Source organism: Lynx canadensis, chromosome D3 (genome assembly GCF_007474595.2).
Source record: "Lynx canadensis isolate LIC74 chromosome D3, mLynCan4.pri.v2, whole genome shotgun sequence".
NCBI classification, from domain to species: Eukaryota; Metazoa; Chordata; class Mammalia; order Carnivora; family Felidae; genus Lynx; species Lynx canadensis.
Window position 1 is genome coordinate 2,567,224 of NC_044314.2, and position 16,179 is coordinate 2,583,402.

General features: G+C 48.2%; 1 protein-coding gene across 6 annotated transcripts in view; it reads right to left on the minus strand.

The window, feature by feature from the left end:
* Positions 1–16,179, minus strand: part of ZNF236 (zinc finger protein 236) — a 108,940-nt gene extending 92,761 nt beyond the window's left edge. The window contains exons 1-3 of one of the 6 annotated variants that reach the window (XM_030337014.1): positions 15,050–15,157; positions 13,865–14,015; positions 931–1,073 (exon numbers count right to left, since the gene is read on the minus strand). In XM_030337014.1, coding sequence (XP_030192874.1) covers positions 931–957 — 27 coding nt within the window. In that variant the 5' untranslated portion in view covers positions 958–1,073; positions 13,865–14,015; positions 15,050–15,157. Of the gene's footprint in view, positions 1–930; positions 1,074–1,612; positions 1,786–7,883; positions 8,458–13,864; positions 14,189–15,049; positions 15,158–16,075 lie in introns of those variants that run through there. The other 5 variants (XM_030337010.1, XM_030337013.1, XM_030337012.1 and 2 more) reach the window with 5 other exon arrangements.

Consider the following 16,179-nt stretch of genomic DNA (forward strand, 5'->3'; position numbering starts at 1 on the left):
GAACAATACCACTTCAAGTAAAACAAGTAATCAACGTTTTTAGGTTTTCAGAGAGTTGCTTCTCACAGTCTAAAATTTCCCCCAAATGAAAAGTATTCTGCCACTTACTTGTAGAAAGATAAAGTAATCGCTGGCATTTCTGAAGTATCAAGACCCTGAAGAGTCAGTATTTTCAGATTTTCCGCTTGGGAGGGTAGTCCCAGTCGGTACCAGCACTAACGTTATTATACTCGGTCATATGTTATCTCTAATATTCGCACTGCAGACAAAGCCAGAGTGAGTCACCTCTTGTTCTCCAGAGGAGACTTCCCTGGTCATCTGAACTCGAATGGCTCACCGGCTTACATTCTCCTCATTCAGAGGAAAGTCAACAACCACTTTTTAATGGTGGTTCTAACTGCCACTTCCTATCTATCGGGCAGATCATTCCATTAAGACACTAATACTCTTAACCTAGCCCACAAGGGGCCCTGAAAAGAAGGATTCAAATCTCTATTTAAGATAGTGTTAGTCCCTGCTGAAATTCGATCTAAAGTATCTGGAATCTCTTATAAAATGCAAGACACCTTAAGGATAACGCTCCCTGCTGGAGAAAAACCCATCAAGATACACCAATGTTGTGTTCAGGCATACAGAAACCGAACTACTGAAAGTCCCGTTTCAAGATTATTTCTTTTGTCCGCTGACAGAGAACTTCAACACCTAGATTCCCTAGGTGAACCACCCCCCCCTTCGTCTCATTAACCAATATAATGGCTAGGAAACGACTACAACTTAACACAAAACGTCAAAGATTTATTGACGTAAGATAAAACGCTCCACGACTGAGGAATCTAACTTACAAGGAAAAGTTTTATTTGACGTGGTGATTTTCACAATACCTCCAGTTTCAACGCTCACATTTCTGACACCCCTCTTGAGAATACATACCTTGTCATTTCGCTCGTGATCCCTCATGTGGCGTTGAAACTGGGACTCTTTTGGAAAAGATAGCAGACAGATTTCACACTTATGGAAGTTTGGAACTTGATAGGCATAATTAGTGTTCTCCGCATTCAATGTTAAAACTCCATCTATAAAATTGCATAAGTATAGACAATAAATACCAGTTGTTATTCTCATCACATAAATAAAACTAAGTTATTTGGTTATTATATAGAAACCAAATGACGTCAGGGATTTATGAGAGAATTTAGAAGAAATTAATGGTATCTTAAATGTTTTAAGCGGACACGTTCTTAAGTTAGATATGAGAAACGCTGGGACGCCTGAGGCACAGCACGAAAGAATTCTAAGTCCCCGTGGTAGGATTTTTAGAAACCTGAAGCTAAACTCCTGAGCTTGATATCCACGCAAAGACACACGAAAGCCAAGTCTCTTAGCCTTGCCTTTGGCCTTAACATGGTTTCAAAGTCACCTGAAATCGCAGAGGCATTTCACCTCTAAGCCACTTTGAGGATTCACCAATAACCCCCACTGTTCCTCTTCCATCACGCAGCAAACAAAACTCAGGTGGAGACAGAAAAGCTAACTGGAGCACCCAATCCACCTCTGAAAACTGCCGCAGAGCAAGAGAAGTCAAAGGGGAGAAAACTCGTCCCCCGATGGTTACCGGTCAGACGGACAGAGGCCGGCAGTGCTCCCTCCGGATGAGCCCTGGGCCTCACGACACGCTTCTCGACACCACTCAGGTCAACAGCTACAAACATAAGAGTATTTTCTAATAAAAATATGCAATAATCACAAAAATTCGTCAAGAATTTCAGGAAATAAAGATGTCCAAAACTGCTACAACTCTTTATTTTTTTTTTTTTTTAATTTTTTTTTCAACGTTTATTTATTTCTGGGACAGAGAGAGACAGAGCATGAACGGGGGAGGCGCAGAGAGAGAGGGAGACACAGAATCGGAAGCAGGCTCCAGGCTCCGAGCCATCAGCCCAGAGCCCGACGCGGGGCTCGAACTCACGGACCGCGAGATCGTGACCTGGCTGAAGTCGGACGCTTAACCGACTGCGCCACCCAGGCGCCCCGTACAACTCTTTAAATAAACTCCAAGTCTTACTATAATGTAGACACAAATACATAATACATGTTAATGATACAAGAGCTAGAAATAACAGCACGTACGACTCTTTGTATCAAATCTGACCCAAAAATATTAAAATTTAGAAATCTGGAAGTAAAGTAGGGTTGATTTTAAGACTCTAGTGTTAAAGTAAGCTCCAGAAAGTGTTCTATTTCTCAAATGTCCACGTGGTAAACATGGGCATTCCACATTTTCAAAAGACCTTTAAATGCCTCCCTTGAGAAAAGAAGCCACAGTTCCAAGTTTGGCCAAAAGTGCTTCTCCTAAGGTGCAAGTGCCCTGAAGGAGAAGTGTGGCCACGGATGGGGGGCGGGGCAGAGGCCAGGCCACGGAGGAGGTGGGGTGGCCGGGCACACAGAGTGGGTGGCACCTTCAAGAATTCCTCCGGCACACCCCGGGTAAAGCCGATTTGTTTCTAGAAACACTGGCATCGTTCGATAGACCACAACTTCATCCAGAAACAAACGGGTCTACTACAGAAAAGATGCACATAGCTTTTATTCTATTTATCTTCAACTATATCCACATTCTGTTCACAGACATGCATTCAAAATTTCTACAGTAAATTAGTAACAAATGTTTTAGGACTCCCCGGGTCCCCCCAAAAATGGTTGCTGGGACATCAATTGATATATTATTCCCTTTGGAAAAGTTTGTACTATGGAAAGAAACAGTTTGGGAGGTTGAGAATGTTCAAGTAAAATATCTGTTGAAAATTGTGTTTTAAGAACTCAGTAGCAACTGCTTCCACCGAATGGCTGAATACAGAGGTGACAGAGCTCCTCCATAAACACAAAACTAAAAGGCTACTTCAGGGCGTAGAACGAAACGATGTTCATAGCGTCTATGCTGAAACTGCTTAATGACAGCCCAAAATGAGAAAGGATGTAATTATGTAATTACCTGCAACTAACAGATAAAACCCAAGAGATAAGAGACTATACACTCAAACCTGAAAATCACATTGTTTTGCTTCTGAATTAAGACTTTTCCAGGGAAGATTTTTATCTTAAGAAGCAAGACCTCCCTCCTTAACGAAGCTCAAAACATACTAAAATCATGTTTTCAGTACATCCCTTCCACCAGCGATAATACACTATTAATTTGGTTCAAACACAAACTTAAAATGATAATTCAAATCAAAGCGTAACTACAAGGGAAAAACATGTCTTAGTTTCCACAGCGAGCATAATTTTAAAATCCACAGCATCTCTTGACTTTCGCTCTGCTTTGGGGGCACAGGCTTTGCACACGTCATTTCTCTGTACTGAGAAAGTACGAAGCCTTCCTCCCAGGACGAGGTGGGCTCTATCATGCACACTGTTCTTTCCGGACAGCGTCCTGGGCCTTACAAAGAACTCTTTCGCCTATCACCTCTTCAAGTTCATTCGAATGTCCAATTTCCGGTCCACAGAGTACGTGTGTTGTTCAGAAAGAAGCCTATGAAACAAATGTATCCTTAGGACGAGCTTAGGAGGTCCACAAACCCTGTGAAACCCACACGTCCACGCACTTCCCATTGTGCTGGGGGAGAGGTAGCATGTCCACAGCCACAGAGGCCACCAGATTGTTTAAGGGGCCACGGATCTAAGTAAGGTGTGATCACACGAACGGTCCGCCCTCCTGGGGACAGCTGCATTGTTAAGAAGCGGCCCGAGGAACGTCACGTGACACTCGGGCAGCACACGTTCCTGATGCTGTCCAAATCAGGTCGGTGTCCTCTGTACCCGACTCCACACACACAGAGTAAGCACAGAGCCACCAGCATCCAGCAGGGCCCAAATCTAAGAGTTCACCCAGGCCAGGATTTTTCAAGTACGCCTTTCTGCCCGTCCCCGCCCCCAGAGGCAGGGGATGATCACTCCGAGATCAGTTTACCCAGTCACCTAACACGCACAGGCACGAACACGTTCTCTTCAACTGTCCGCCCTTCCTGACTCCAAGGACACAAATTCACCACCAAATTTCAACAAACACTGACTGTACAAAGATCAGAAATTGAGCAGGGGCGTCTGGGTGGCTCAGTCAGTTAAGAGTCAGACTCTTGAACTCAGCTCAGGTCAAGATCTCAGGGTCTGTGAGATCGAGCCCTGTGTCGGGCTCTACGCAGAGGTGGAGCCTGCTTGAGATCCTCTCTCCGCCTCCCCTCCGAAAAATAAATAAACTTAAAAAAAAATTGTTTGAGCAGCTTTGTTTTCCTCGAAAAAATTGTGAACACTAGTTTCAGAATCATTTAACTCCACACAGAGATTCTCAAGAGTATATAATAACTGACCAGCCCCAAAACAATAAAGCCTCAGAGTCGCTCAGATGAAATGAGACAGATAACGTCTCCTGGCACTACGAGGACAAGCCTGCCAATGACTGAGGGGCACAGCCACCTCTAATGCTGTCCTTCCGCTCCACGGCCCTCCACGGCCCTCCACAACCACACTGCTCCACAGCTTTATGCAGGCCTGCTCTGTAAGGACCTGGGACGGGATGAGCTCTCTTACAAATTGGTCCTCTTCCCAGACCGGGCATGGCAGCTCAGCCCAGTCAGCTAAATCTTAATGGCAAAGGTCTGTTCCTTATCTCCAATCTAAAGAGCTAAGTTGATCTCTCTTTTTTTTTTTTAAACATTTTTTAATGTTTATTTATTTTTGAGACACACACACACACACACACACACACACACACACACACAGGGTAAGGGAGGAGGGGCAGAGAGGAAGACACAGAATCCGAAGCAGGCTCCGGGCTGTGAGCTGTCAGCACAGAGCCCGACGTGGGGCTCAAACCCACAAGCCACAAGATCATGACCCGAGCTGAAGTTGGACGCTTAACCGACTCAGCCACCCAGGCCCCCCCCCCTTTTTTTTTTTTCAAAGATCTTATTTTTAAGTAATCCCTACACCCAATGTGGGCCTCGAACTCACAACCCAGAGATCAAGAGCTCCGTGCTCCTCTGCCTGAGCCAGTCCGGTGCCCCTCTAAGTTGATGTCTTCTACAAAATGCCTGTCTGTCACATGAGAGTTCCCCAAAATCTATTACATTTATAGCATTCCACTGACCTACCTCAAATCTGCATCTCCGGACTGAAATTCTCAAGCACCGTGCATTGATTAATTGATGACCTGGGCTATCCATAAATCCTGCTGAGGCATTCTCAGTATTAAATATCGGATATCAGTATCGATAATTATTATTACTCAGTATAATTATAATTATATATTACATAGTCTGCATACTAATTATATAATTATAATTATATAATCAATATTAAAATGAGATACACCAGTTTCAGTTTCTAGACTGAACTAACCCCTAAACTTTGTATCTCTTTTCATGTTTTTGAATAAAAACCTTCCAAAATATCATTGACCTATCTTCTGCGATAGGCCCATCTTCCAACACCCCACCCTGTCCCCAGGAACCCAGCTCTCTACCCACGTGACCTCTGCCCCCTGACCCCAGCTGCCTTCTGAGGCTGCCCCGCGGGCCCCGGGGAGTCTGACAGCCACCACCCTGCTTCAGGTGAGGCCACTTCCCTACCATTCTCTCCCTTCTCTTACTGCTTCCTACTTGCTCCTGTTCTTGGATTCCTGCTGCTCCCCCACACGGGCCAGCATTCGGGCAGGAGCGGTTCAAGGGCAAGCATGGGGGGGTCTGGGCCCGTGAGCCTTTCTAGGTCATCACGGTGTCTCCGAAGCCTCGCTCAAAGCCTGGCATGTCCTGAGCGCCCAGCGAGTATTTGCTAAGTCGTCGGAGATAAGATGAAAGTTATGACTCTTTCGGTCTCTCCCCAGTCGTCTGAAGCTCCCAAGACCAACATATCTAATTTCCACTTTCAGACTGACTCACGCCTCAAAATGACCTAAGTTACACTCAGTACTTCTCCAGCTTGTTGCGTATCCACCGACCATTCTGACTTTGCGCACATGTTCTCTAGCCATGTGGTTGTTCCAGGAGCCATTATCTTCTCCCTAGAATCTTTCAGAACACCCAGTGCTCCGGTCAACAGCTCCAGCCACAAGCACCCGCTTTCCTCTCAGAAGGAACAAGCATCTGTCAACTCAGGAGTGCCCGCACCGAGAGAGGCGAGTACTGTCAGGGAAGATTCTGGCCCTGTTTGAATCTGACCTCTATCATCTATTCAAATGTATCTACTATTAAGTAAATATTCATTTGGAAATGAAGGTAATCCTCAAAACGCAGTCGATGAAAAAAGCAGTATGTTCGCGGTGCTATTACTGCTTTAATAAAGGGACGGATGGGGCAGAGATTTACCGTGAGTTTGCTTGTATGTGCACACGATATCCTTGAGAAACTACAGAAAAAAATAACAGCATTGGTGACCTGTAAAAATGGCAACTACGTGAGTGGGACGAGGGCTGGGAAAGGGACTTCCATTTTTTAAAAGTCCAAACCATTAGAATGTATTACCTGTTCAAAAAGAATTAAAAAGGAAGAGATAAAATTTACTCTGGGGGAAAGGTGAGTTATACAGTCCATACCTTTGCTGCATAACTAAGGAAACAAAGACCCCAGAGAAATTTAGCTACTTGGTCAAAATCACACAATAAGCCAGGGCAGAAGAGGGAGTGATTTTCAAGTCCTAGAATCAGGCTTCCCTGCCTCTTAAGGTCCTGATTTCTGAGACAAGACCCCAATTTCAACATTATGCCTACTGTAAAAACAGCAGATGAACTGGGATTCTATCGACAGTACTTTGTCAGTTATCAGCCCAAGACTGCTTATGTTCTTTCCGTATAAAACAGATTCAACGGACTGTCAAGCCAAAGCACTGGTCAAAACCATGAGGAGTTTTGGGGTGCCTGGGTGGCTCAGTCGGTTGGGTGTCCGACTTCAGCTTAGGTCATGATCTCATGGCTGGTGAGTTCGAGCCCCACATCAGGCTCTGTGCTGACAGCTTGGAGCCTGGAGTCTGCTTCAGATTCTGTGTCTCCCTCTCTCTCTGCTCCTCCCCCACTCATGCTCTGTATCTCTCTCTCTCCCTCAAAAATAAACAAACATTAAAAAAAAAAGAGAGAACCATGAGGAGTTTCAATGAGAATCAGAGTCAGAGACACTGGCACTGGTTTCATGATACATGATATGAAACATATCTGTGGCACAGAGTTAAAGATAAATACTTGGTCAGAAACCCATTACATGATCCCTAACAGGGTCAGGCCGCTCATATTCCCACGGTAAAGTTCACCTTTACCCAGGAGCACTTTCAATGCCCGTCAGTAGGTACCTGTGTGAAGGTCCCCTTTCATGACTCAGGTTACATTTTCTCTGCTTTTAAAAGGAGTATCAAGTCCTCTTTCAAATATTTGCTTTTATTACCTGTAAATTTTGATTTCTAAAGAAAGACTTTAAACTCAGGTGGCTGTATATTTAGACACCACACGTTATCCAAATTTAACGAAACTACAGTGCGTTAAAATTACAACAAAATAAAGCCTCCAGGATCTAAAGCCCCGCCAGCTAGCTAAAACGTATCTAGGCCCAAGGTCTAAAAGTAACAGGGCCTTTTTGAGACTGATCTGAGATGTACTGCTGAGAATAACCTCCTCAGACGATGCACAAAACTAATTTTCCATACGTGACAGAATCACTTCTTATTGACGTATTCACCGCCAACGCTGTTTCTCATCTCTGCGAACGTACGGTTCATGTCAGCATGCGACAACAATCAGGTAGAGCTGAATGAAGACTGCCACAGAAAACTGTGCGTGGCCCCGTCCGAGAGCCTGGCCTGATTTCCAATGACGTATGTATGTGCAGGACATGCTATTTTTAACGTACCTATCTTTAAAACCGGGTATCTATAGCTTAAAGTTTCGGTCGTCGGTCACAGATTAGAGAGATGGTGATGAAAACAGGCCTAGCAGTCATGAGACTTCTGAGTGTCCGTCCTGCCAAGTGGTCAGTAAGGTCTCCGCAAACCAGATAATCCGTCGCTTGGCTCAATTCTTCCTCCAAAGATGAGGCTGGTTTCCTTACAGGGAATTTACAGGGTGGTTGTGGAAATCCAAGTTATAATAAATAGGAAACAAAAAATACTTCTCCAGAAAAGCAAAATGCACATCTACTAGGAAGGCCAGAATTAAAAAGACAGACGAAAACAAGGATTGATGAAATATGAAGCAACTGGAAATCGCATGTGCCATGAGAAAGAGTTAAAATCACTACAATCACTCAAAAACCATCTGGCAGCATTGACCAAAGCTGAACGCACATAAACCCTGAACCCAGCAATTCAGCTCCCAGGTATGGCCCCACAGAAACCTGCACATACGTGGACCAAAAACATGTTTAGGGGCACGTGGGTGGCTCAGTCAGTTGAGCATCTAACTGATTTCAGCTCAGGTCACGATCTCATGGTCCTGAGATCGAGCCCCGCACCGGGCTCTGCTCTGGGTGTGGAGTCTGCTTAAAATTCTCTCTCCCTTTGCCCCTCTCCCACACGTGCTCTCCCTCTCTTAAAAAAATCAAACCACATGTTTAAAAATGCTTACAGAAGCATTACTATGACAGCCGGCAGCTAAAAACAATGCAAATGCCCTTAAATAGTAGACGAAGAATTGTCAATCTACAGGTGAGAAGCAGAACAATGAAGCATCTAGATGGAACACCTAAGGAAAGGTCTCCATGATCTTACGACTGTCAAAAATTCCCTACACAGGTCCCAAAAGTACTAAATGTGAAAGAACTGATGTTAGACAATATTAAGATCGGGAATTTCTTTCATGGAAAGATATCCTTAGAAGAGTGAGGGGCAAAGTAAAAGAACTCCTCCACGGTATATACAAAGAACTCCTATAAGTCAATAATGAAAAGACACACAACCCTTCACCAAAAATAGACAGATGTCAAGCAAGCATACAAAAAGATGGTCTACACTGTATCTCAGAAGGGAACTGCGGATTCAAACAATGACACACCACCGTACACCTAGGAGAAGGACTAAAGTCTAAACAAATCAATACCAGATGCTAACGAGGATGTGGAGCAACAGAAACTCCCGTTCTCTGCTGGTGAGAATGCACAATGGCACAGCCACTTTGGAAGAGGGCGGCGATCTCTTGCAGAGCGAAACACAGTCTCCCCACACCATCCAGCACAGTGTTTACCCACACGAGCTGGAAACTTATGTCCGCACAAAAAACCCGGCGCACAAACGTTTATAGCAAGTCGCAACTGCCCCAAACCGGAAGCAACCAAGATATCCTTCAAAATGTAAATAAACGGACTGTGGCACATCCAGACAATGGGACATTATTCAACAATAAAAAGAAATGAGCTGTCAAGCCATGAAGAGACGTGAGGGAATCTTAATTGCATATCGCTTAGTGAAAGAGGGCAGTCCGAAGCTCTGTATGGTATGATTCCCACTTGAGAGCAGGCAGAACGACGGAGACAGTGAACCCTAATGTAAACTAGGGACTTTACTACAAAACTGATCCATTGTTACAAATATAACACTATTACAAGATGAGAATAAGAGGGGAAATCCTGGGGGGGGGGATTGGGGAGGGGGATGATAAGAAGTATAGAGGAACTAGGTACTCTCTGCTCAATTTAACGTAAGCCTGAAACTGCTATAAAAAGCAAAGTCTATTAACTAAAAATACATAAATAAGATATCCAACCCAGCAGAAAAGTGGGAAAAGACTTAAACAGGAGCCTCACAAGAGAAAACAAACGGCTAATGAACATAAAGTCCTCACTAGCACCGAAGCGCAAGTTAGAAGTCAAGATTAACACTACACAGACTGGAATAGCTAAGATACGAAAAGGACAGCGCAGACGGGACTCTCGGACACTGCTGGTAGGAGATTAAACTAGCACAGTCACTAGACAACTGTTCGGCAGTGTCTGCTGGGACCCAGAAGCGCATACAAGTTCACAGCAGCGCTGACCTGTAATAAGCCCCAAAGTGGAAACCATCCAAGCACCCAGAGCAGAAAGGACAAACTGACAGTGTGTTACACAACGGAATAATATACAACCATGTGAATGAACCTATCTCTGCCAAACAATAGCAGGGAGGGGCGCCTGGGTGATCAGTGAGTTGAACGTCAAGACTCTTGATTTTGCCTCAGGTCCAGATCTCAGGTTTCATGAGCTCCAGCCCCCAGCAGGGCTCTGTGCTGACAGCGCAGAGCCCGCTGGGGATTCTCTCTCTCCCTCTCTGCCCCTCCCCCACTTGCTCTTTCTCTCAAAATAAATACATAAAAGCATTAAAAAATAAAACCCATAAATGAGAACAGGGATGATCTCATAAAAGCAAACACTGAATGAATGAAGCCAGAAACAAAACGGTACATACTGTGAATCCAACTTAGTTTGAAAGCAAGTCGAACTAACCTGAGGTATCAGAAGAGGACAGTGGGGCGGAGAGGGAGGTGGTAGTAACTGGGAGGAACAAAAGGAACTTTTAAGATACCACCGATGTTCTGCATACGTGAAGTTCTTCACTTTAAAATCCACACACTTCCTGTATAGATGTTCTGTTTGATTAACATCATTACCAGAATACGATAAGGCTTTCAAAAACATACAGGTCTGGCTTCTCTTGAAAAATCACAAGCCACGGCGATAACTGGACGGAGCAGAGCAGGAGCCTGCCCCCGGTGGACAGAACGGGACCCCCACACTTCTCTGAAACCCCCAGAAGCACTGGCACCTGTTACCTTCCCCTGCTCTGCTAGCCTCTGTGGCTGACTCCCGTATTCAGAATTCAGACCCCCGTTGGTGCTGCTTATTATGTTAAGTAAATTATTCTAATCCACTAAAGCAACAGTTTTCCGCTCTGCTGAGAGGAATTTGGGGGGACGGCACCCTAGAGGGCCATCTCGGAAACCCTCGGTCTCATGCCTTTCAACCTGCACAGCCCTGCCACAGATCAATGGTTTTCAGCCTTGACCACACAGCAGAATCACCCGGGTTCCACCTCACCGGTTTGGAAGTAGCTGGACTCAAGGCCCGGTCATCGGGATTTTTTAAATCTCCTCAGGTAATTTCATCAACGTTTTGCCAAGGGTGAAAACCACCCCTCGAGACCTTGCCGTATTATTTCACGTAAGAAAGTTCTAACACTAAAAGTAGTTTGAAAAACAGTTAGGCACAGAGACACAGTCTTTGTATACAGAGAAAATATAAAGACCCTGATATATGATAACGATCATTTTAAAAAGCACTGAATTGATTTTATCTAATGAAGAATTATGGTGTAGTACAGTTTTCCCAGGCTGTATTTGTGTCAGAGACCAAGATTTTTTTTAAAATACATCCTTATAATGAAATATTTTTCTTTTATTGTGAAAAGACCAAGATTTTGAACTCATGTTAACTCACCACTTGTTTCCAGGATAGTAAAATCTTTAAATTTTGTGTTGCCTAATACACTTTCCTCAAAATACTAAAAACTCCAAGTTTCTGCCTACCTAAAAAGTTCAACTACAGAGAGTGAAGGGCACTCCTTTATGAAAAAATCTTTTCGGGGCGCCTGGGTGGCTCAGGTGGTTGGGCATCCGACTTCAGCTCAGGTCATGATCTCACAGTCCGTGAGTTCGAGTCCCGCGTCGGGCTCTGTGCTGACAGCTCAGAGCCCGGAGCCTGCTTCGGATTCTGTGTCTCCCATTCTCTCTCTCTGCCCCTCCCCTGCTCATGCTCTGTCTCTGTCTCAAAATAAATTAAGAAAATATATATTTTCATCCTTGGACACCTGATATTGTCAGAAAGTTCTTATTCGAAGCAGACTCTGTCTCCCCTTAACTGTTACCGCCAGGAGTACCTAGTTCCGCCCGCTGAAGCAGAGGATTCACCTCTAAATCTGAGGGCGCGGGACCTCCTGCCGTCTCGCACACAAAATCCTACTGCTGAGCCCTTCCCGCTAGCCCAGTGCCCTTGGAGGGGACAGCAGCTCCCTGAGCACGCGCAATAAAATCTGGAGTGGCCTGAAGTGATCATCTGAGCAACAGAGGACTTGTGGATCCATTTGGCTCAAGCTCCGTCTCAGCTCTCAGCTCTGGAGATGAAGCGTTACAAATACTCCTCCGACAGAAAACAGAACGTGAGCAGGAGCCCGACCACAGGTACAGCCCGGGAGAAAAAGCGTGTGCCAGCGCACTGGAAAAAACAAACGGAGGCCAGACAAGGTCCCAAAATGTGGCTTCCATCAAGGTCACTACTGCTTAGCAAAACTAAAGCGTGAGGAGGAAGCACTCGTATCTCACCCAGCTTTACTCGCCCAGGAGAGTGCCAGGCGCCAAGCAAGGGCTCGACAAACACGCCCCTCAGCTGGGAGCCCAGCTTACTCACCACGGGGTCCCCCTCCCCGGCAGCTGGTGTCCTGCAAGATCCCCGGCGGATGCCAGAAACCACAGAGGGCGTGGAACCCTGTACATCGGGTCTTTTCCTACGCTTACACACCTACCACAAAGTTGAGCATACACCGCGCACAGTACGAGATCACCAAGAACTAATAACCGAGTAGACACCCGTGACGACATTCTACAGAAGCCGTGTGCATGGGGTCGCCCTCTCTCTCACTGTGCCGCACCTGCCCTTCTGGTGACGACAGATGATACAGTCCCCGCGTGACCAGATGAAGGGAGGTGAGTGACCTTAGGCCTGTGAGGCATTGGGACACAGCGTGGGGCCACCGTGACCTCCTGAAGACAGGCCCGCAAAGAGGATCACGTGCTTCGGCCCCGCGGGGCCCAAACAGATGGAAATGGAAAGTGCGGAGAAGGGTGGACCACTGCACTCGTCCTGAGCCAATTACTTCCAGAAAGGTTTGTCAGCGGGCCTACCCCCACCTCCTCTTGAGGTTTCCATACTGACAGCATCCTCTCCGGGAACCCCGCACTTCCAGCGTCTGTTACCTGCCGCCCGAAGCACAGTCCCCACCGTCGCAGGACACAGGGTCCTGAGGAGCCAAGGCAGGAGATGACCGCTCTGCTGTTGAACTTTGCAACCCAGCCCCTAGCACGGCGACAGGCAGTGCTTTAAAACGTTTTAAATAAACTAACCCATGTGTAGGGCTTTCTATTTATCAAGGTGGAACAATACAACGCACCGTCTGGTCAAACGTAGGTTCAAATCTCAACTGTGCTGACTAGGTGGGGAAACCTTCCAAATCCCTTCACCTCTCTGAGCTGCATTTCCCCGCCTGCAAAAATCCCCACCGATCTTCCACGTTTTCTTAGGAATAAAATTCCTAACGGTAACACAGAAAACAAGGTAATTTCAGGCAATGAGAGGTATCATTAACAGAGTGACAGAGCAACAGTCCTCAAACATTCTGATCTGGGGATCTTTTCACGTTCTTAAATATTACTGAGGACTCCGAAGACCTTAAGTTTATATAGATTACATCATTATTCGCCCTACTCAAACCGAGCACTGTTTAAAATAGCTCTTCAATCAAAAGCAAACATCTAGCGTATGTTAATGCAAATACATATTTTTATGAAAAGTATATTCTCAAAAAAAACCGGGGAAGAGTTTTCACTTTTAGAAATCTTTTTAATGTCTGACAAAACAGCGGATCCTCCTATCTGCTTCCGCGTTCTCTCTGTTGCAACCAATATGTTGCGTTTCATTTTCCTGCAAATTATTTTACTTTGATAGGTTGAGTTTGCCGTTTTGAGTGAAATACACCACTGTCTTGATTCACGCAAAGGCGTCAGCAATTTTACTCCTAATCGTTTTTGTACCACTAGGGCAAACGTTAACCAAGTGGAGAAACCAAATAGTGCCGCTATGAAAAGATTTACCTTGCAGACCCCTGAAAGCGCCTCCGGGAACTCCAGGGGTCCACGAACCACACTTTGAGAACCACCGTGGTAGAAAAAGACTGGTGTAAAGTGAAGTTATTTGCAGGCAGGTTTGAGGAAGGCCTTTTTTAGGAAGCTGACGCCCTGAGACCTAAGGGAGGAGTCAGAGGAGGCGGATTCTCAGAATATCTGCGAGGAACAGGAAGAATTGAACGCTACAGCAAGGAAAGAGGGAAATGAGCCCTAGACAAAGGCCAGATCAATTAGGATCCTGCAGGAATGTAGATTTGACTTTAAGAGAAATCCTTTGAGGAGTTTTAATCAGGGTGTGGCCCTATGATGTCCGTTTATTTTTTTTTTTTTTTTTTTTTTTTTTTTTTTTTTTTTTTTTTTATGATGTCCGTTTAAAGAGCCCCTCCACGGACAGGTGATGGACCTAGGCTGGGGCCAGACTACCTGGGACTCCAGTCCACCTGGAGACAAGGGGGCTGGGGAGCCAAGGACACTGGCGATAGAAGAGGCGGGGCTCACTGCAAACACATTTTTGAGGAAGAAGCCACAAGACTTCATTATGAACCGTCTTCAGGAATAAGAGAAGGAGTATTGTTCTTAAGTTCGGGGCTTGAAAACCCAAGCGAACGGTGATGCCATTCAGGAAGATGGGGAAGATTGGGGGGATTAGGTTCCCAGCCCTCCGTCAAGGCAGATTTTACATTCTCCATCCTAAGCCTTCGTTAGAGCACCTGAGAGGCACTGCACCTTCTGTTATTTTTGGCAGAGGGCACATTAACAAAAGTACAAACACTGGACGAAATGAGGCCAAAACCAAGGCAGTGAGGTCTTTCAGAACTCCTTCCAGAAGCCAAGAGCCACTAATCAAGATTCTGAGCAGTTACTGCCCAACTACAAATCTGCAAACCTGCACGGTTCCCCCGCCAGCGTCCCACTAAGCTCCCTAAGCGCTGTGCGAGGCGTGCGGGTTCCTGCTCAAATTCATACGCGCTCCTGTCCCAACGTCTCCTTCATTTGCCCGTCTGTTAACTTGATCGGTTATGAGACCAGTAAGAGCGTCTGGTCGGTACGTCCCGTCAGTAAGTTTACACCCCTGGCTGGTCTCGACCTCTCTCCCTAAATGCGATGAAGGGCACACTTAAACACTATCGATCTGCAGTTTCCAGAACTGACCTTGCTCCGTTCTGAAAACCAGTGCGTGTGCGCGCCGCCTGGCACCAGCCCTTGAGTGAGTCCCAGTTTACTCCTCCTCCGGGGAAGGGTAAGCCTGGGCCACCGGGCTCGGGGACCAGCCAGCGACAGGTACGAGCCCCGGGAGCGCGTTCCAAGTCCGCACGGCCGGATCCAGCGCCCACGCAGCCCCCTCTACGACCGCCCCGGCTCTGCTCCCCACCCCACCCCCGGTTCCCCCAGTCCCCCGGGCCCCGCTGGTGCCCTCCCGGTCCCCCGGCCTTCCAGGCCCCGGGGCCGGTCTACCCGGCCGTCCCCCAGGTCCGACCCTCCCCACCCCCATCCCATCCCACCCCCTGGGGCCGCGCGCCCGAGGGCCTCCCCAGGGCCTCCCCGCCGGGGCCGCGCAGCGAGCGAGCACTCGACGCTCCGGGGCGGCCAGGCCGGCCGGGGCGCCGCTCCCTCAGGCCCGCGGGTAGGGCGGGCCCTGCCGCCCTCCCACGCTACGCGCGGCCTCGGAGATGGCGGCGGGGCCCGGCGTCCCCGCGACCCGCCCGGGGAGGGCGCCTCTCTCAGGAAGGCCGCCCGCCGCCCCGGAACGCCGGGCCGGGCTGGGCGGCGGGCGGGCCGGGGAGGCCGGATCCCCGCGGGCGGAGGACGGCGGGGGAGGAGGGCGGCCGGGGGAGGAGAAGGAGGAGGGGGAGGGAGGAGGGCGGCGGCGGCGGCGGCGGCGCGCACCTCGCCCCCGGCCCCCGCCGCCGCCGCCCGCCCGGCCCAGGAAAGTAGGCCCAGCCCGGCGGAGGGGCCCGCCGCGCCGGTATCATTCCGCCCGCGCCCTGCGGCCCGCACTCGGGCGGCGGCGGCGGGTGCGGCGGCGGGCGCGGCGGCGGCGGCGGGCCCCGGCCCCGCTCGCCGCCCCCGGCCCCGCCGCCCCCGGCCCGGGCCGCTCCCGGCGCCCTCCGCGCCGCATCCGGGGACTATATTCGCGCGGAGCGGCACAGCGCGGCCGGCCCGGACGAGGCCGCTTACCGGTGTCGCCGCGCGCCTTGCTCTCCTTGGGCTTCGGGGGGCGGCCCCGCGGCATCGTCGGCGGCGGCGGCGGCGGACCACCCCTCGGCCGCACACACACTCAC